Raw genomic sequence first — 22,162 nt, 5'->3', positions numbered from 1 at the left:
ACACCCACAGGAGCAACTCCATGTGGCTATCTGGAATCGTATTAGGAGACGTGGTGAGCTACCAACGACCCATCCCTTTTTTCCCCCTTAGCATACTACAATATAAAATCAATGCTGTGCTAATCCAATCCATATTTACGAGAACTTTTGACTATGCTTTCTATACAGTTCATGTTATAGTGGCAAATGGAATTGTACAGCCATTCCGTGTTCTGCAACCTGTTCTATAGAAGGCGGCTCCCATATAACAACTTTTGATCAGCTGCAATATCATATGCAAGGGGACTGTGAATATGTGATTTCTAAGGTATGAACATTATTATATCTCTACAATAATTTTACTTGAGATGTTGCGGCAGAAAAAATTATTCTTTTTTTTCCTTTTGCTTCATTCCTCACACTTTTTTTCCAGGTCTTAGCAAAAGTCAGTTTAGCTACAATCATGCAAAAAAAATTACTGTAATTTATGCCAGCTTGTGACTGGTGTATATTTCATTTTTTGGTGCGCAGGCAACCAAAGGATGCACCAAATTGATTATCCTTTTAAAAAATGTGGTGCATCTCACTCCAAGGGCTACAGGGCTCCAAGGGTTCCAGGATCAAGCCAAGCAGTGAACATCAATGAATTTCTGGCACTTCAATGTCATCTCTTATTTATTTCATCATAAGACTCAATACAGTACTAAAATGGTACTCATATAACACCCTAAAAGGGAAACTGGCCAGCCTAGTACAGGCTCTTGGCGCAACCCTTGGCATGGCCAGTCATTGAAACACATCTTCCTACTTGCTTGTTTTCCATTTATCTGCGCCCTACTGCGGCCCTATAATGCCAGAGCTGTCAATCAAAGAAGAGACTGGGTGGAGATTAATGGCAAACAAGCAGGTCTGAAGGTGTATTTAAATGATTGGCCCCGCCGTGAAGCACAAATTGGTGGTACTTCGTTTGAACAGTCATTCTATGCTGACAGAGTCCCTTTAAATATTTGAAGTCTCCACTTAATGACATCAGTCTTAGAATCCATTGAACAAAAAAAAAAAACCTGATAATTTTGCATCATAAATACTTAGAACAAATTAAAAATAAGTATCATTTGTATAGCAATATGTGCTCAAAAAACAAAGTAGCATCAAGATCCCAGTCTCTTGCATTGCTTCAATGACTAATTTAAATGTTTTTAACTTACCTACGGAAATAAAATAGTGAGTAGATTTATTCAGCAAAATTTGAAATAATTTGGGCAAAATTTGAGCTAAAAAATTACCCGTTTTCTGTTCCTTTATTGACGAATAGTCCTGGCTTGCCTGAAAAGATGAGTTCTGAAATAGAAGCTTGGTTTAACATACAACACCACATGCAGAAAAATGAGTCAAAATGTTGTCCAAATTTCTAACATACACTAAGCCAACTAATGGGAGGTGTTAGCTTTGTAAGCGAATCATCAAGTTTTGTTTGAAGCTTTTTATGGCATTTGGGGTGTTTTTTTCATCTCATTAAACATATTTTTTGCACTTTTATGGATTTATGTCTGAAAAAGTTCCATTAGAGAGACTGATTTTACTTAATTTATTATTTTAAACATTTTAAAAAGTTGCATAGGAGATCTAAAGGTTAAAGTTTCTCCTTGTGGAGAGTAACAAGCCAAGCCTGGCATGTGAGAGTGAGGAGACTTAAAAGCCATGTATGCTCCTTTGGGAAATTAAATATGCAAATTGAAGAGACAATTTGCATATTAAAAAGTTGCATAAACGGGTCTTCAGGTTCTATTTTTAAAGGGCCTTTACAGACTTTTTAGATGTTAATGCATTTTTCATGCTAAGAATAGGACTGATGGGAATTCACAGAACACAGGTATGAACAGTCATAGATGCAACACATAGTCAAGTTTTCATGAATTTTCTAATGAAATGTATTAATTTCTTAGGATTGCAAGACTTCTCTTTATGCTATCTTGGGGAACATAAGACAATGTGGATTAAGACAGACAGAAGTCTGTCTTACAAGTGTCACCATTGTCTTAAATAATGAAATGACGGTAAGTGATCTGCTCATAATGTTAGAATTTTTAAGAATATTTTTAATTTAAATTTTGTCATCAAAACTAGATCTAAAAGAATGCAAAAAATTCAAACTTAAATAAATTAGAAGTTTGTGTCCCTTTTCATTAATAAAACTCTCTTTTCCTAAATCTAAATAAACTCCTTTAACACCACATGGGCTGGGAACACAAATATACAGTAGATATATTTAAACATTTTCTAAAGAAAATTGAATATGTGCAAACGTTTACACAAACATCCAGTTAAACCCTTAGATTAAAACCTACAGTAACAAGTAAATTCAGTGCTGCCAAAAAATAAAAATAACGCTATAACATCAAAAAGAAATGTTTCCAAGCTTTTGCACCTTAGCAACTTTTGTTAATTTTTCCAGTATTGCAGACATACGTACCTACCATACAGGCATACTGTGTGGCTGTTTTAGTGTCCTTGATGAGAGGGATCCCTGGTTATTCAAATACCCTGCACTACTTTGTTGTGAGAACTTGTACAGGTCTCCCTTCTCAAAAAGAAATGTATTGTAAGTGAGAAAATAGGAGGATTGGAAACAAGCAACAGGTTGGGCTGAACTCAGTGGCAAAATCTACACTAAAATAATAAAATAGGGTCAAATTTGATCATTGCTATGTGCACACCAGTATCTACTAGTATTACACTAGAAACCATTCCCCACTTGTTAAAGGGGTTCTCCGGGACTTAGTGTGTGATGCTGGAAGCCCTACCCTGGGAGATGGGGGACTCGGAGCCGGGTCCTATGTTGTCGATGGGGGGGTTTATCCGGGTTGAGTGGCTGATCTCGACTACGCCACCTGTGGTACCTGGTGAAGGCCACCAGTGCTGCTGCAGTCCTCTGAGGCGGGACGTTGTGGCAGCCGGCGTTGATACTACTCCTCACAGGCGGAGCAGGGCCTCAGGACAGAGAGGCAGGATGGAGGGGGTTGTAGTGTAGGAGTCCTGGTGCCATGTAGTGCGGTGTAGTGCAGAATAAAGAGTCCGGAGGCCATAGGGGTTAACTTCCAGGGTTTTTACTCATGGTGGGGAGTGCAGTTGAAATGCTTCTCCCTGCTCCTTGCGGAGTTCTGCGGTCACCAGAGACGGGGGGGTCCGACAACCTCCGAGTAAGTCAAGTGTTTGATCAGGACTGCACACCAGAGTGTTCCTAGACTACAGACCGGGTCCTTTCCTGTCTGTGTGTGGGTAGATAGGCCGGGTCTCCCTCTGGACTTCGCTCAGAAAAAGGGTACGGGTGGCAGCTCCGCTCCTTCCGTTACCCGGTGGGATCCTTTGGGCCTACTGGGCTTCCCTGACCAGGACGTAGAGTAGCAAGGTCAGGTGTCGGGGGCCGGTACCCCTCTTGCAGCCTTAATCCCTCTGACTGGATCAGAATAGCGAGGACAGGTGGTGTATACCGCTCCGTCTGCATCCCCCTGGGATCCATTTGCGGTGGAGCTACACTCCTGAGCTCCGGGCCTTGTTGGTCATGGTCCTTGACCGGGCTGAGACACACAATATCTGCAACCTGCCCCTCGACCCAAGGCCAGGGTACGAGGGCCGTGTCTCCATCCGCTGCAGGTCCACACAGGATCCACGTTCAGGGAGGGAGATCACAATCAAAGAACCCAGAGTCAAGATGGCTGTGTATTAAATATGAAATTTAAAGTGTCACTAAAATGTGAATTTAAAGTGTCACTAAAATGTGAATCCTCCACCCTCACCCACTAGTTGGTTCCCCTATCTCTTGGTTCTCCAGTCTCCCAACTTCCAGTAGGGGGTAGAAGTGTGGTGTTGGATGTGGAGGTGGGGTCCTGACCATCGCACTGTTCTTACCTCAAAGGAGGAACACTACACCCCATTAAAGAAGTGCAGCATCCCTGTGGCGGTCGAACCCTCAGGGGCGCCACATTAGCTTTAAAGGTTTTAGATGTTACATTCATAAGTAATTTGAAAGGAATATCCAGGTGACCCTTGAGAAATCGTTTGGATAACGCAAAACGCGCGTCAGGTTACTCCTACATACCCTCGGTATTTCACCTGCATTATCAACCCCAAGGTGGTAAGACCGCCGCCCTCCCTATACCCCATATTATATTGTGACTATTGGTTTCTTTGTGCACTTTGCAATTGACCTTACAGAGGTTTTTGTTTTGGGGTTGTCTGCCACATTTACACGTGCCATATACATTGTACTCTCTTATGTGATGTTGTTTACTTATGGTGGACTGCTGTCTTTTTGCCTTACTATTGTTTGCTAAATATCTTTACATTTTAATGATGCTTAATTAATTTAATTTTTTTCACATCTTGCTATTGGAGTTGAATTTTCGGGTGATCCACGGTGCATGATCAGTGTTGTGCCTCTCCCTTTCTTAGATATGCAACAAGCTCTTTTGTTATTTGTATATGGAAGTTGCTTATATTTGAGCAAACATAAATACAATAGTGATTATATCTTTTAGGAAAACCTTTCAGCTCTCCTTCTATTCTCCTTTTAGTAACAATTTTGGATCAACTTTTGTAGATCTTTGCAATAGCTTCTTGAAATGTATGAATAAATAGAAAACTGGGAACTACCATTTCATTTTCTCAACAGCATATAGTTATACATGATCATAGCTGGACCGAGGTCGTAACTGTAGTGGGTGCAGGGTTGCAGTTGCACCCGTTTCTTTGAGTTTCAAGGTCCCTTTGCCCCTTATGAGAGGACCAATTTTATTAAAAACCAATGATAGATGGGGCTATATTGGATAATGTGCATTGGGGCCCAGGGCTTCAAGCTACACCACTGGGTTGAACAGTTGTATTATCTCCGGACACATGCTACTGATGAGTGGAATGGAAACACACAGAGACATGTATCCGTTTTTTGTGTATGTTCCCACATAGATTCTCGACTGCGTACCTCCCACAAAATAGAGATGTCACAGTGAAATCATTGAGGGAAAAAAAGGCACAGGTACACTGCACATTCCATCCTATGCATTGTGAAGGGTGAAATATACAATGACATCCATAGGATAAATTCACATGCTGCAGATTTCAAATCAATCGCATTGGTCAATTTATGCTGCAGATATTTCTCACAGTGTACGCTTAAGATTTCTTAAAAATCTCGAGTAGTGTTGAGCCACCCCCGTAGTGTTCGGGTTCGGTTCGGTTCGTCGAACACAGGGATGTTCTTGGAACTGTTCGTTGAACACCTTAGAACACTGTCGAACACCATTAAAACCAATGGCAGGCAAACAAAAACACATAGAAAACACCTTCAAAGGTGTCCAAAAGCTGACAAACTGCTCAGAAGACACTCTCTTTAAAAAAGCCGGCCGGCAATTCAGCATCGGTGCCCGACAATTTAGAACAGAAAGAATAGAGCATCACACATAGATTAGATAGATAGAAACATGTCAGTCACATATATAAGAACATACAGTGACAGTGTTGGTTACTGTACTTGTCATTTAGTGTTAAAGGATTTACAAAAAAAAATAAAAGTGTTTTCATGCATCGTCTCTGTAAAAAAGCCGGCTGGCAATTCAGCATCGGTACCCAACAATTTATAACAGAAAGATTAGAGCATCACACATAGATTAGATAGATAGAAACATGTCAGTCAAATATATAATAAGTACAGTGATAGTGTTGATTACTGTACTTGTCATTTAGTGTTAAAATAAAGGATTTATTTAAAAAAAAATTGGCATCAGGTTCCCCATAATTTTAGTCTCTAGCGGAGGTTAAGCAGACGGCTGGGGCAGATGTTTGAAGCCTGGGAAGGGGGTAATACCCACGGAGCTTCCCAGGCTACTAATATTAGCCCCCAGCTGAATACCTAGCCTTTACTAGCTATTAAAATGGGGGACCCAAAAAAAAAAAATGACGTGGGGTCCCCCCTATTTTAATAGCTAGCAAAGGCTAGGCAAACAGCTTGGGGCTGATATTAATAGCCTAGGAAGGGTGCCATGAATATTGGCCCCCTCCCAGGCTAGAAACACCAGCCGTCAGCCACCCCATAAATGGCGCATCCATAGGATGTGCCAATTCTGGCACTTAGCTTCACTCTTCCCACTGCCCTGTAGCGGTGGCAGTGGGGTAATAGGGCTGGGGTTGATGTCAGCTTATAATGCCAGCTGACATCAAGCCCAGGTTAGTAATGGAGAGGCGTCTATAAGACACCCCCATTACTAACCCCATAGTCAAAGTAAAAAAAAAACACAAACACACAGAATGAAGTCCTTTAATTGAAATAAACACACAATTCTTTAATGTTCTAAATTAAACCATAATTACCGTCACGCCCACTCCAGCTGAAGCCAACGATCTCCTGCAATAAAAATAAAATAATAAACCAACTTCATCCTTACCTTTCCATGGTTCCCAGGACAGATTTAGCTCTGCTACATTCACATGACAGGCTGGATCGCAGCCGAAAGCTGCCATCGAGCTTGCCATGCAGCAGACACTGAGAAGCGCAGGCATGCTTGTGCTCCTCAGTGTCTGGCTGTGACGGCATCCAGATGAGCCGAGTTCATGTCCAATGAACTCAGCTCACCTCATGCACGTCACTGACAGCATGGGGAAATTCTCCTGCGCTTGCAGTGAGCGCAGGAGAATTCTCTCACGCTCACCTTAAGCGCAGGAGAATTTTCCCATGCTGTCAGTGATGTGCATGAATTGAGCTGAGTTCATTGGACATGTCTAGGTAGGTATCTAGGTATTCAGCTGGGGGCTGATATTAGTAGCCTGGGAAGCTCCATGGGTATTACCCCCTTCCCAGGCTTCAAACATCTGCCCCAGCCGTCTGCTTAACCTCCTCTAGAGACTAAAATTACGGGGAACCCCACGCCCATTTTTTTTTAATAAATCCTTTATTATAACACTAAATGACAAGTACAGTAATCAACACTATCTTTGTACTTATTATATATGTGACTGACATGTTTCTATCTATCTAATCTATGCGTGATGCTCTATTCTTTCTGTTCTAAATTGTCGGGTACTGATGCTGAATTGCCTGCCAGCTTTTTTAAAGGGAGGGTGCATGAAAACACTATTATGTTTTTTAATAAATCCTTTACACTAAATGACAAGTACAGTAAGCAACACTGTCACTGTACTTCTTATATATGTGACTGACATGTTTTTATCTATCAAATCTATGTGTGATGCTCTATTCTTTCTGTTCTAAATTGTCGGATACCGGTGTATGCCGCTAATGAATTGCCGGCTTTTCATGTTTCACTGTGAGCACTGTTCCCATCGATTTGGGCAACCATTGTAATGCCACAACTACCATGGCTGTGGCATTAGAGTGAGTGGCAGGCAATCTCTGCATGATGTGAAAAAATCCAGTAACGCTTTTGGTGCGCGAACAGTTATTGAACATAACCTCGAACAGCTGAATTTTTTGCAAATCGTTCGCATTCGTCGAACGACTAGAACACCGCCCAAAACAGCTCGAATTTGAGATTGGCGAACAGTTCTAGTCGAATACCGCTCATCTCTAATCTCGAGCAAAATATGCTGATTCTAAAATGTTTCATAAGGGTGCTTTCACATTCAGTTTAGGGACATGCTCAGTGGCCCTTTCGGGGCATACATCCTAATCCACAGCAAAACTGCATATGAGTGTACGCATCCAGTAGGCGTACACTCCCAAAAATGTTGCACGTCAGAGTGCGTGTTCAGTCTGCCAGCACCATTACAGTCTATCACCCCATTGGCGCATACATCCAAATCCTGTTTTGCAGGGAGTTCGAACATATGCCCCGAGGGGGCCACCAAGTGTGTCCCTGAACTCAATGTGAAATCACTCTTAGTGAAAACGTAGTGAAAAATGCACTGCATTTTCGATACATGTGCATGTACACTTAAGGATTATCTTACAGGAGAGTAGACATTTTATTCCAAATTAAAAAAAAATGTAAGATCAACATTTTCAAGGTTTGTTTTAAGGGATATTCCATTGTAAGCAGATAATATATATTATTTAGAAAATATAAAGTATCATATTTTTCGCTTTATAAGACGCACCTGATTATAAAACGCACCTAGTTTTAGAGGAGGAAAATAAGAAAAAAATATATTTTGAGCGAAATATCGGGATCTGCAGATGACGAGCTGTTAAGGGGGATCTGCGGAGGATGCGCTGTTGTGGGGATCTGTGGAGGATGCGCTGTTGTGGGGATCTTCAGAGTATGCGCTGTTGTGGGGATCTGTGGAGGACACACTGTTGTGGTTATCTGCGGAGGACACACTGTTGTGGGGATCAGCGGAGGACACGCTGTTGTGGGAGATTTGTGTTTACGGTACATTAAATGGGGCTACAGCTCCCATCATCCATTTAGAATTCTCCTACCGTATCCACGGTGTGGATGCATTCTTAAGGATGACAAGGGTTATTGTCATATTAAAATACAAAAAACATTTGGACCTATTACCCTGCAGTGCAGTCCCTGTTTGACCATCACCCCCTCATCCTTAGGAATACACCCACGTACTGTACATATGAGTGTATTCTAAAGAATGACGGGGATGGTAGTCACATTTTGACCACCACCCCCCTCATCCTTAAGAATACACCCATGTACTGTATACAGTGGGTACGGAAAGTATTCAGACCCCTTTAAATTTTTCACTCTTTGTTTCATTGCAGCCATTTGGTGAATTCTAAAAAGTTGATTTTTTTTCTCATTAAAGTACACTCTGCACCCCATCTTGACTGAAAAAAAACAATAATGTAGAATTTTTTGCAAATTTATTAAAAAAGAAAAATTGAAATATCACATGGTCATAAGTATTCAGAACCTATGCTCAGTATTGAGTAGAAGCACCCTTTTGAGCTAGTACAGCCATAAGTTTTCTTGGGAATGATGCAACAAGTTTTTCATACCTGGATTTGGGGATCTTTTGCAATTCTTCCTTGCAGATCCCCTCCAGTTCCGTCAGGTTGGATGGTGAACGTTGGTGGACAGCCATTTTCAGGTTTCTTCAGAGATGCTCAATTGGGTTTAGGTCAGGACTCTAGCTGGGCCAGTCAAGAATGGTCACAGAGTTGTTCTGAAGCCACTCCTTTGTTATTTTAGCTGTGTGCTTAGGGTCATTGTGTTGTTGGAAGGTGAACCTTCGGCCAAGTCTGAGATCCAGAGCACTCTGGAAGAGGTTTTCACCCAAGATATCTCTGGACTTGGCCGCATTCATGTTTCCTTCAATTGTAACCAGTCGTCCTGTCCCTGCAGCTGAAAAACACCCCCATAGGATGATGCTGCCACCACCATGTTTCTCTGTTGGGATTGTATTGGGCAGGTGATGAGCAGTGCTTGGTTTTCTCCACACATACCGCTTAGAATTATCACCAAAAAGTTCTCATTAGACCAGAGAATCTTATTTCTCATAGTCTGGGAGTCTTTCGTGTGTTTTTGAGCAAACTCTATGCGGGCTTTCATATGTTTTGCACTGAGGAGAGGCTTCCTTTGGGCCACTCTGCTATAAACGCCCGACTGGTGGAGGGCTGATAGTTGACTTTGTGGAACTTTCTTCCATCTCCCAACTGCATCTCTGGAGATGAGCCACAGTGATCTTGGGGTTCTTCTTTACTTCTCTCACCAAGTCTCTTCTCCCACAATTGCTCAGTTTGGCTGGACAGGCAGGTCTAGGAAGACTTCAGGTGGTCCCAAACTTCTTCCATTTAAGGATTATGGAGGCCACTGTGCTCTTAGGAACCTTGAATAATGCAGAAATTCTTTTGTAACCTTGGCCAGATCTGTGCCTTGCCACAATTCAGTCTCTGAACTCCTTGGGCAGTTCCTTTTAGCTCATGATTCTCATTTAGTCTGACATGCACTGTGAGCTGTGAGGTCTTATATAGACAAGTGTGTGCCTTTCCAAATCAAGTCCTATCAGTTTAATTAAACACAGATGAACTCCAATGAAGAAGTAGAACCATCTCAAGGAGGATCACAAGGAAATGGACAGCATGTGACTTAAATATGAGTGTCTGAGCAAAGGGTCTAAATACTTATGACCATGTGATATTTCAGTTTTTGTTTTTTAATAAATTTGCAAACATTTCTACATTTGTTTTTTTCAGTCAAGATGGGGTGCAGAGTGTACTTTAATGAGAAAAAAATGAACTTTTTAGAATTTACCTAATATCTGCAATGAAACAAAGAGTGAAAAAATTAAAGGGGTCTGAATACTTTCTGTACCCACTGTACATGAGTATATTCAGAAAGATGAGGGGGGTGGTAGTCACATTTACAATAAACAGTACTTTGGCCACTTATAAACAGTCCAGGCAGTGTACCATACTAAATATGACTACAATCAATATCATCCTTCAGAATATACCAATTGGTACAGTATAGACTGAAGGATGATGGTGGCTGTAGTTACTCCCCTTCAGTGTCTCTGCTGCAGTGCTCACCTATAAAGCTGTAGATGTCTATTAAAGCTTTAGCCTACAGAACCTTTCATACACGTGACACTTTTCTGTCACTGACAGATCACTGATATGTGGAGGCTAGTGATGAGCGAGTTACTAGTTATATTGCGAGTATTTGTGTACTCGCCTCCCTATATTTGGATGTCCCGCCCGGCAGTTTTGGTGCCTCCTTTGCAGCCACTAAAAATGCTGGCTTCTTAACCAATCACAGTAATGCCACAGACATCTTGGTTGTGGCACTACTGTGATTGGCTGGCCGCCCAGCATCATAGGGTCTATTTAAAACCTGCCACTGCCATTTTGAACACATTGTGTCCGGAGCCTGCATTCTACAAGCAGAGGGAGAGATCACTGAGCTGCTAGGGAGACTGTTTAGGCCTCTTGATAATGCAAAAGCCCTTTTCAGGGCTACCTGCAGTGTATACTAGTTTATATAGTTTATATATACCAGTGTAGAGTAGGGAGGTACAGATACTCGAGCAGGGACTGTTTAACCCCTTAAGCCCCGAGGGTGGTTTGCACGTTAATAACCAGGCCAATTTTTACAATTCTGACCACTGTCACTTTATGAGTTATTTACTCTGGAACGCTTCAACGGATCCCCCTGATTCTGAGATTGTTTTTTTCGTGACATATTGTACTTCATGATTGTGGAAAAATTTCTTCGATATCACTTGCGTTTATTTGTGAAAAAAATGGAAATTTGGCAAAAATTTTGAAAATTTTGCAATTTTCAAAATTTTAATTTTTAAGCCCTGAAATCAGAGAGATATGTCACACAAAAGAGTTAATAAATAACATTTCCCACATGTCTACTTTACATCAGCACAGTTTTGGAACCAAAATTTTTTTTGTTAGTTAGCTATAAGGGTTAAAAGTTGACCAGCGATTTCTCATTTTTCCAACAAAATTTACAAAACCATTTTTTTAGGGACCACATCACATTTGAAGTCACTTTGAGAGGTCTTTATGACAGAAAATACCCAAAAGTGTCACCATTCTAAAAACTGCACTCCTCAAGGTGCTCAAAACCACATTCAAGAACTTTATTAACCCTTCAGGTGCTTCACAGGAATTTTTTGAATGTGGAAGAAAAAAATGAACATTTAACTTTTTTCACAAAAATGTTACTTTAGACCCATTTTTTTTTATTTTCACAGGGGTAACAAGAAAAAATGGACCGCAAAATTTGTTGAGCAATTTCCCCTGGGCACGCAGATACCCAATATTTGGGGAAAAAACACTGTTTGGGCGCACGGCAGGGCTCGGAAGGGAAGGAGCGCCATTTGACTTTTTGATTGTAAAATTTGCTTGAATAATTAGCGGACGCCATGTTGTGTTTGGAGAGCCCCTGTGTGCCCAAACTTTGGAGATCCCCCACAAGTGATTCACAAATTGATTCGTAAAAATGAAAAAGTGAAAAAAAAACACTTTTTCATTTTTCCGAATAAATTTGTGAAGCACCTGGGGGTTCCAAGTGCTCACTATGCATCTAGATAGGTGCCTTTTGGGGGTCTAGTTTCCAAAATGGGGTCACTTGTGGGGGAGCTCCAAAGTTTGGGCACACAGGGGCTCTCCAAACGCAACATGGCATCCGCTAACAATTTGAGCCGATTTTCCATTCAATTCGTTAGCGGACACCATGTCGCGTTTGGAGAGCCTGTGATGTGCCTAAACAGTGGAGCTCCCCCACAAGTGTCCCCATTTTGGAAACTATACCCTTCAAGGATTTTATTAAGGTGTATAGTGAACATTTTGAACCCAGAGGTACGGCACAGAATTTGTTTACATAAGGTCATCATATTGAATAAGTTGTCATTATTCTTGAGCGCAAGTGCTCGCTACTTGAGTTTGCATCGGGTACTCAGGTATGCACCATGTACAGCGTGTGCTCGAGTGACATGCTCGAGTCCCTGCTCCGCATGTTTCACGGTTATTAGACACCCAAAAAAAAACATGCGGGGATCGCTCGTGCATGGCAGGCAATCCCCGTAAAGTTTTTGGCCGCGAAGCATATGGGGCAGAGACTCGAGCATGTCACTCAAATACCCACGATACTCAATGCATACCAGAGCACCTGATGCAAACTCAAGTAGCGAGCACTTGCGTTCAACACTAGTCGCCATATCGTCATCTTTTTTTCTTACTTTTGAAAAAAATCCCAACCCCAGCCCTAACCCTAGCACAACCCTAACCATAGCACAACCCAAGCCCTAGCACAACCCTAGCCCCAGCACAACCCTAGCCCCAGCACAACCCTAGCCCCAGCACAACCCTAGCCCCAAACCCAGCCCTAACCCTAGCCCAATGCTAACCCAAGAGTTTATTTTTGACGCCGTTCCTTGTGCGGTATAAGTGATTAGACGACTTTATTCTTTAGGTCGGTGTGATTACAGCAATGCCAGAATCATATGGGGTTTTTATGACTGACAGCTGTCACACACTAAAAGACGCATTTTTTGTAAAATCTAGTTTTTGCATCGCCATATTTTGAGAGCTATAATTTTTCCAGATTTTGGCAGACAGTCATGTGACAGCTCGTTTTTTGCGGGATGACTTGACGTTGTTATTGGTGCCATTTTCAGGCACGTGACATTTTTTGATCGCTTTCTATTCCGATTTTTGGGAGGCAGAATAAACAAAAACCAACAATTCAGGAATTGTTATTTTTTTTTTTTTTTCATTCTGTTCCGCGTGTGGTAAAATTGATGAGGTAGCTTTATTCTTCGGGTCAGTACGTTTACAGCGGTACCACATTTGTATCATTTTTCTATGTTTTGGCGCTTATACACAATAAAAGCTATTTTATAGAAAAAAATATTTTTTAGCATCGCTTTATTCTGAGAGCTATAACTTTTTTATTTTTCGGCTGATGGAGCTGTATGGCAGCTTGTTTTTTGCGGGACGAGATGACATTTTCAGCGGTACCATTTTTATTTATATGTGTCTTTTTGATCGCGTGTTATTCCACTTTTTGTTTGGCGGTATGGTGATAAAGCATTGTTTTTTGCTTTGTTTTTTTTTTTTTTTTTTTACCGTGTTCACTGAAGGGGTTAACTAGTGGGACAGTTTTATAGGTCAGGTTGTTCCGGACGCGGTGATACAAAATATGTGTACTTTTATTGTTTTTTTTTTTTTTATAATAATATTTATTGATGGGTACATTATATTTTTATTTTTGGTGGATTATTTTTTTTTTTATATTTTTGCAATTTTTTTTTTTTTTTTTTTCCACTTTCAGACAGTTTATACACTTTATTACTTTGTCCCACTCTGGGACTTTCACTTTTTTTTCTCTGATCGCCTGCATGGCATAGGAATGGAGCACCATCCCTATGCCATGCAGGCTGTCAGCGGTGCACAGTGTGAAGATTGTTTGGGGATGCACTGCGCATGTCCAAACAATCTTCCTGCTGTCTGGTGACCCGGATGTTGTCATGACGACATCGGGTCGTCATGGCAACACCCGGGAAGCCTTTGCAGACTGCGCTGGAAGCCGGAAGAGGAGGTGAGTATCGGCGATCACCTCCCCTTGCCCCCGCAATGCAGCGATCGACTTCGATTGACTTCGATCACAGCATCGCAGGGGTTAATGTGCTGGGAGCGGTGCAGGACCGCTCCCTGCACATAGTACCGGGTGTCAGCTGTGACAATCAGCTGACACCCGGCGGCGATCGCGCCCGCATAGCCTGTGTGCGCGCGCGATCGCGATGACGTACTAATACGGGTCTGGCTCTTATGTCCCAGGGCACAGACGCGTATTAGTACGTCAGATGTTGTTAAGGGGTTAAAGGAGCCGCTCACTAGCTCCGTAATACCACCAAAAAATAGCTCTTTTCAGAGCTGAAGACACACAACAAAGTCAGAGTACAGGGAGGAAGAGATTGTATATTAGGTAGGGAGAGGTTAAAGTATTCTTCCAGTGTCCATCTTAAAACAGCTCTTGTCAGAGGCTAAGCAATATTTTTCCACCACACAGAGTAGTAGCATTTTGTGCTGCATTTATTTTTAAAAGCACTGGTCTATTTTCTCTGCTGTTTTAGGGGTCAGAGCCTGGCTTCTGCTGTCCACATTAGTCCACTTAAAAAGGCGGTTAGTGCACAATGCAAAGCAGTAGTCCAAACATTTCCTACTGCGTGCTACCAAGCACGCACCAGCCCATTTTCCCCACTGTTTTAGGGGTGACAGCCTGTCTTCTGTCCACATTAGTCCACTTAAAAGGCGTTTAGTGCCCTACACAAAGCAGTAGTCCAAACATTTCCTACTGCCTGCTACCAAGCACGCACCAGGCCATTTTACCCACTATTTTGGAAGCCACCATCCCAAGGGCCACCAATCACAAATAGTAGTTAGGTTGGAGTAGCAATACTGTCCTGGTTTATCCACTGTGCAATGTGCATAGGGTTTGTAAAAATTAGCCCTATGGGCTGAGTCATGGTTGACTCAGGAAGCCACCAACCCAAGGGCCTCCAACCACAAATAGTAGTTAGGCTGGAGTAGGAATACTATCCTGGTTTGTCCACTGCACAATGTGCAAAGGGTTTCCTTGACGAAGGAAGGAAACTGTTTTTTATGGGAGGGGGTGATGTTAACAGCAGTAGCATGATCTGCATTTTTGGTGAATTTAGGTTGGCTTGCTGTTATCTGGAGGGATTACAAACTGTGGAGATATCCAGTCCTTGTTGAATTTAATCAGAGTAAGTCTGTCTGCATTTTCCGTGGAGAGGCGTGTGCGCCTATCAGTGATAATTGCCCCAGCTGGACTGAAAACACGCTCTGACACCACACTAGCAGCCAGGCAGGCCAGAACCTCCAAAGCATATAAGGAGAGGTCGGGCCAAGTGTTCAGCTTAGACACACAATAATTAAAGGGAACTGAAGCGTCAGAAAGGACGCACGTATGGTCACTTAAGTACCCCTTGACCATGTTCTGCAACTTATCCCTCCTTGGCATTGTTACAGGCACAGATAGCCCTTGCTGTTGTGCTGGTTTATTGAAAATTGCCCAATTTGTGCACATTTCCCCCCACCTCTGGTGTTCGTGTCTCTCCCCATTATTCCTTGGTGTTGAAAAGAGCTGGTACCTCTGCCACCAGCATTGTCTGAGGGTGATGTTTTCAGCAACTGATCTACAATGGCTCTCTTGAACAATTCCATTGTAAAACTCTATGGTGACTCCAAAAGGAGAGAAGGAAATTTCTCCTTGTACTGTGGATCGAGAAAGGTGGCCAACCATTATAGGTCGCTCTTGTCACCTGCATCTTAAAAACATCTCAAGAATCCGACCTTTACTCACCTTTGAAACTGCTAAAATTCTTACTGTCGCTCTTATTCACTCTCGTCTGGACTACTGCAACTCTCTTCTGATCGATCTCCCTCTTACCAAACTTTCTCATCTCCAATCCATACTGAATGCAGCAGCTAGGGTCGTATTTCTGTCCAGCCGTTTCACCGATGCCTCCACCTTGTGCCAGTCATTACACTGGTTGCCCATTCGCTACAGGGTCCAATATAAACTCATCACTCTCACCCACAAAGCTCTCCACAGTTCTGCACCGCCTTATTTCTCCTCTCTCATCTCTGCCTATCGCCCTACACATGACCTCTGTTCTACAAATGACCTAAGTCTAACATCCCCCATAGTCCGAACCTCGCACCTCCGTCTCCAAGACTTCTCTCATGCTGCACCAATTTTCTGGAATGCTCTACCCCAGATGATCCGACTGATGCCTAGCCCCCACGTCTTCAAGCGCACTTTAAAAACCCATCTCTTTAAACAAGCCTACCACCTCAACTACTCAGTAAACTAACTTTCCCCTGTTCCCTCCTTCTAAATATTATTCAGAATCTGCACCCTACTATTTACCTGTCTCCGCACCCTCCATGCACACGATAACTGCACTCAATACTTGATTATTGTACTTAAGCATACTGGCTAATGACCTTATCATGCAGATTTACATGAAAATGCCTACTTATTATAATCACCAGACCTGAAATAACAGGCACTTTTCACCTATTGTGCCCACCCATTTCCTTGTAGAATGTAAGCTTGCGAGCAGGGACCTCACTCCTAATCTAATTGTTTAAACTGTATTACCTTGTATTGAATTTATTATATGTACATGTCCTCGCTTAATTGTAAAGTTTTGCAGAATATGTTTGCGCTATATAAATAAAAATTATTATTATTATTATTGTTGGATAAAATGTGTATCATGCAAGGGTCTTGCTACATACACTTACACATGAACTGTGCCAAGCTGCAAAAAGGCAAATGTTCTGTGTCCCCAACAGTAGAAACAGTACCCATCTTCTCCTCATGCTGACTCGCCTCCTCCTGCTCCACCTCTTCCTCTCCAGCCCATCCAGGCTGGACAGACATGAAGCTTGGGTTGGGTGTCCCCTCTGGAGCATTACGAGTCCCCTTGGTAGCACAGAAAAACAAGTCCTCTCCCTCCTCATCTTCCTCCTCATCACCCAATGTTGCCTCAGAATATTGGCTGGGCTGGGTAGTATCACCCATTGGGATATTTGGCTCCATACCAACATGCTGGGCACTCAAAGCTTCTTCTTTGAGATTATGCTGTGATTGTTTCAAGAGACACAGCAGTGGGATGGTTACGCTGATAATAGCCTGATCATCGCTCACGAGGTTGGTACAGTACTCAAAGTTCTTAAGAACCTCACAACTGTCAGCGATCCACACCCACTCGACAGTTGTTATGTGTGGTGGCTGACTTTCAGTCTGACGGACATGTTTAAGCTAGTATTCAGCTACTGCCCTTTGCTGTTCACTAATCCTCGCCACCATATGATAGGTTGAGTTCAACCGCGTTGGCAGGTTCCAAATGAGTCGGTGGCATGGCAAATTCAAGCGCTTTTGCTGTGCTGTAAAAGCAGCAAAAGCAGTAGAGGAATGGTGGAAATGGGCGCTAATATGGCATACCTTCTCAAATAGGTACAGCAAGTCACAGTAAGTTTTCAGAAATTTCTGAATAACTAGGTTCAGCACGTGAGCCATGCATGGCACGTGTACCAGCTTGCCGACCTTTAAAGACGCCACCAAATTACGCCCATTATCGCAGACGACCAGACCGGATTGGAGGTGCAGTGAGGAGAGCCACTGATCGATCTGTTGTTTTCAAGCTTGCAAAAGCTCTGCTGCAGTGTGTGCTTTCTGACCTAAACAGATCAGCTTCAGCAGAGCATGTTGCTGCTTTGCTGATGGGCTGCTGCACAGGTCCCAGCTTGGCAGTGATGGGGAGGGTAATTCAGCAAAGGATGAGGACCAGGAGGAGGGGAAAGAGGAAGTGGAATATGAAGAGGCGGAAACCCTGACAGAAGTTGGGCCTGCTATTCTTGGTGTGGGTAGGATGTCTGATGTTCCAGTTTGCACCTTTGTCCCACCCTCCACCAGGTTCACTCAGTGTGCCGTGACAGAAATATATCATCCCTGTCCCCAACAACTTGTTCAGGTGTCTGTTGTTAGGTAGACCTTCCCGGTTGCGGCCTTGGTGAGAGCACGGTTCAGATTGCTTAACACGTGCTTGTATAACGCAGGGACGGCACATCGGGCAAAATAGTGGCAGCTGGGAACACTGTATCCTGGAGCAGCCACAGCCAAGAGATCATGGAAAGACTGTGTTCCCACAAGCCTAAATGGCAAATTCTCCAGAGCTAGCAATTTGGCAATGTGCGAGTTTAGTATTTGTGCCTATGGGTGGCTGGGTATTTACGCTTTCTTTCCAAGCTCTCAGGCACGGACAATTGGACGCTTCGCTGGGACAAGGAAGTGGATGTGATTAATGTTTGTTGTGTGTGAGCAACAGCAGTTTGTGAGCAGGAGGTATGAGTGCCTGCTACGTGAACAGCAGATGCTGAAGGACATAGCCCAGGCAACATACCATTGGTTTGATCTGCAGATGCAGATTTGGTACCCTGGTGTTCCGCCCACCTACTGGGGTGCTTGGCTGCCATGTGGTTTTGCATACTGGTGGTGCTCAGGTTGCCTTTGCCCTGGCCTCTGCTCAACTTGGTATGGCAGATGCTACAGACTACAATGTTTTTCTCTGAAGGACTTTCAGAAAAAAAATTCCACACAGCAGCTGAACGCCTCCTTGCCCTGACTTGGCGCACAGCGGGGATGCTCTTGAGAACAGTTGACCCAGTTCTCACTCTGGGCAAACCACGACCCCTTGGTGCTTGTGTTGGTGATACATATCCATCTTCCTCTGTGTTGCTGTCATGGCTATGCGTGCCAACGTTCCAGGTCGGATCTGTGGACTCATCATCGACCACCTCGTCTTCCATCTCATCCTCCTTCCCAGTTGACATTGTAGGCTGACCTGATGGCAACTGTGGCTCATCATCATCAGCCTCCACCTCTGGAGACAGTAAATGACGTTCCTCCAAGTGGCTTTCTTCTGGCCGTATGTCCTCAAATACTTGAGCATCAACGCATGCCACCTCCTCTTGTCCCTCTTCAAAGCTGCACGGTGATAGGCCAGAGCCAACCAGAAGATAGGTACCAAACAGATCCTCGGAGTGGACAAGCTTGGGGTCATATGTCTCCTGTAAATGATAATGGCGGGAGGAAGGAGAACCAGCTTCAGGATTGGATGGGCCAGCTTTCTGTGTATCCACAGTAGACTCTGTGGTCATGGAAGATTTGTTGCTGCTTGGCAAATGCGTAGAGGCCTTGTCTTCTATCCAAGACAGAATCTGCTCTCACTCTTCTGGCTTCCACACACATTTATGTTCCAGACTGGGAAATTTTTCCAGGAACATAGTGAATGCATCAAGCTTCTTCTGACCTGACACAGACTGAGTGCCTTCTCGCGCACCACTGACAACACCATGTTCGCGTTCACATCCCTTAACAACAGGCTATTTTGGCATTTTGGGTTTTGTTGACAGATTATCAGATGTTGATGGCACAAGCCAAGCTAGCTGTCACAGCCAAAATAGTGAGTCAACCATGACTCAGCCCATAGGGCTAATTTTTACAAACCCTATGCACATTGTGCAGTGGACAAACCAGGACAGTATTCCTACTCCAGCCTAACTACTATTTGTGATTGGAGGCCCTTGGGATGGTGGCCTCCTGCGTCAACTTTCACTCAGCCCATAGGGCTAGTTTTTACAAACACTATGCACATTGTGAAGTGGACAAATCTGGAATGTACAGTGGTACTACCAAAGTAATATTTGTCATTGGAGGCTCTTGTCACAGGTTGTGCCAAATTGTGACTGAGATAGGGGATACATATTCAATAGAAATTTACACTGACTGTTGATGACCGACTGATGGCCCTCTGAAAACTTGAATTGAGGGCCACAACTACTACAGTACTCCATCGTATATAATGTTTGTCAAGGGAGGCCCTTGTCATGGAATCTTCCTTCACCTATGACACAGCCCCCAGGAGTAATTTTTGAAAATACGATGCACATTCTGCACTGGATCAAGTAGTACAGTATCTCTTCCTATATAATCTGGGGAATATTGACAATCAAAATCTCTGAGCCATTTGGAGAAGCTTCTCCAACCCATCCTGGAGGGGGGGCACCATATATCCTTTGTCCATTGACTTGCACAAGTGATATATTTGAGTTCGTCATCCAGTTGACTAGTGAAGCTTTATTTTTCCGGTTCACAGAGCTCAGCTATACCTGCGGATCGCAGGCCGCAATTACTGCTACCTTGTAGTACTTCATATCTCTTTTCCTTTTTCTCTGTAGTCTCTGCCCTTAAATGAGTTAAATAATAGAGTGAGGGCCCTACAATATGAATAAGTGAGGGCACTCTCAAATGTATTGTACACAAGAGGGACCTCCAAAATCTCTAGAGGAGGACACTTCAAAATGTATGTTACAGGGCCACACGAGGGCTCTCACAAAAGTCAGCTACCGCAGGCCCGCTGAACATTTGAATTTAGGGCCGCAGTGTCACATGGTGGTGGAGGAGGAGGAGGAGGAGGGTCAAGCCCAACGCTACAATGGGCACATTGTAAACTGCTATTGAATATGTATTCCACTATCTGAGTGTCAATGATTGAGGGACCGCCCAAATGTCTTAGTAACAGCTGTCCCTCCAAAACGCATGTTACAGAGCCACCTGAGGCCTCTCAGCTCAAAGATCAACATAACTACTAATACGTTCTAGCTGTGCTTGTAAAGTGCTGGGGAATAGCGAACTAAAAATGATGTATGACAGAGGGACCTACATAATGTGAAAGTCAGGGCCCTCCCAATTGTAAAAGGCGAACAAAAGCCACAACAGTATGCGTGAACAAGCGCTAAATGGGATATTTTTTTTGTTTATCTGGTTTATTTAGCCTTGTATAAAAGTGATTGTGCAGGAAAAACAGTTTTTTAACCTTTTTGGCCTGTTAAATGCAATTTAAGCTAGGTTTGGTAGTTGTTCTTGTGTGTCTGTAAAAGTGGCGTAATACTGCGACAAACTTATTCCCAGAAACCATATGTGAGTCAGAAATGCATGCAGGCATATTCTCCAGGCTCTTCCCATTCTGTTTCATCACTTTCCCATCCATTTCAGCCTTTTCCTCAGGCCCCCAGACCCCTTTGTTGGGTCCAGCAGAAAATTGCTCGCATTTCCCATTGACTTGCATTGTACTCGCTATTCGGAACGAATACGCGATTATTACAAAGTACTCGTTATGAGTATAGCGATTATGAATATTACGGTACTCGCTCATCACTAGTGGAGGCTGATTAGCAACAGGTCCCTCCACCAATCAGCATCCAGCCCTGCAGAGGGGAAGGAGAATCGCTGTCCTCTCTCCTCTCTCTCTGAAGGTCCCAGCTGCTGCGGAGTACTAAATGCAGCCGACGTCATCCGGGCCTTCATAGGGGGAGGAGGATTTAGTGGCGTTGTGCTTGCTTGCGTGCTGCTGCTATAATGAAGTTAATGAACAGCCCGGCCGCAGCAGAGCCCGCCGCCCGCATCACAGAGCTCGCCACTGCAGAGCCCACCGGCCACATCACAGAGCTCGCCACTGCAGAGCCCACCGGCCACATCACAGAGCTCGCCACTGCAGAGCCCACCGGCCACACCACAGAGCTCGCCGCTGCAGAGCCCACCGGCCGCATCACAGAGCTCGCCACTGCAGAGCCCACTGGCCGCATCACAGAGCTCGCCGCTGCAGAGCCCACCGGCCACACCACAGAGCTCGCCGCTGCAGAGCCCGCCGCCCGCATCACAGAGCTCGCCACTGCAGAGCCCACCGGCCACATCACAGAGCTCGCCACTGCAGAGCCCACCGGCCACACCACAGAGCTCGCCGCTGCAGAGCCCACCGGCCGCATCACAGAGCTCGCCACTGCAGAGCCCACCGGCCGCATCACAGAGCTCGCCGCTGCAGAGCCCACCGGCCACACCACAGAGCTCGCCGCTGCAGAGCCCGCCGCCCGCATCACAGAGCTCGCCACTGCAGAGCCCACCGGCCACATCACAGAGCTCGCCACTGCAGAGCCCACCGGCCACACCACAGAGCTCGCCGCTGCAGAGCCCACCGGCCGCATCACAGAGCTCGCCACTGCAGAGCCCACTGGCCGCATCACAGAGCTCGCCGGTGCAGAGCCCGCTGGCTGCTCACTTCACCACTTCACTTTGAGGGGAAAAAAGTGCGTCTTATAAAG

At 44.1% G+C, this 22,162-nt stretch overlaps 1 protein-coding gene across 1 annotated transcript in view; it reads left to right on the top strand.

The window, feature by feature from the left end:
- Positions 1-22,162, top strand: part of LOC141173624 (mucin-2-like) — a 42,451-nt gene that overhangs the window by 18,699 nt on the left and 1,590 nt on the right. The window contains exons 3-4 of the mRNA XM_073657925.1: positions 169-307; positions 1,926-2,036. Of these exons, the coding sequence (XP_073514026.1) occupies positions 169-307; positions 1,926-2,036 (250 nt within the window). The remainder of the gene's footprint in view (positions 1-168; positions 308-1,925; positions 2,037-22,162) is intronic.

Source organism: Phyllobates terribilis, unplaced genomic scaffold, assembly GCF_046119375.1.
Source record: "Phyllobates terribilis strain yellow unplaced genomic scaffold, ASM4611937v1 Scaffold_13__5_contigs__length_258822181, whole genome shotgun sequence".
Classification (NCBI taxonomy): domain Eukaryota; kingdom Metazoa; phylum Chordata; class Amphibia; order Anura; family Dendrobatidae; genus Phyllobates; species Phyllobates terribilis.
The sequence above is the reverse complement of the archived record's forward strand: the minus strand, read 5'-3'. Positions and strand labels throughout refer to the sequence as shown.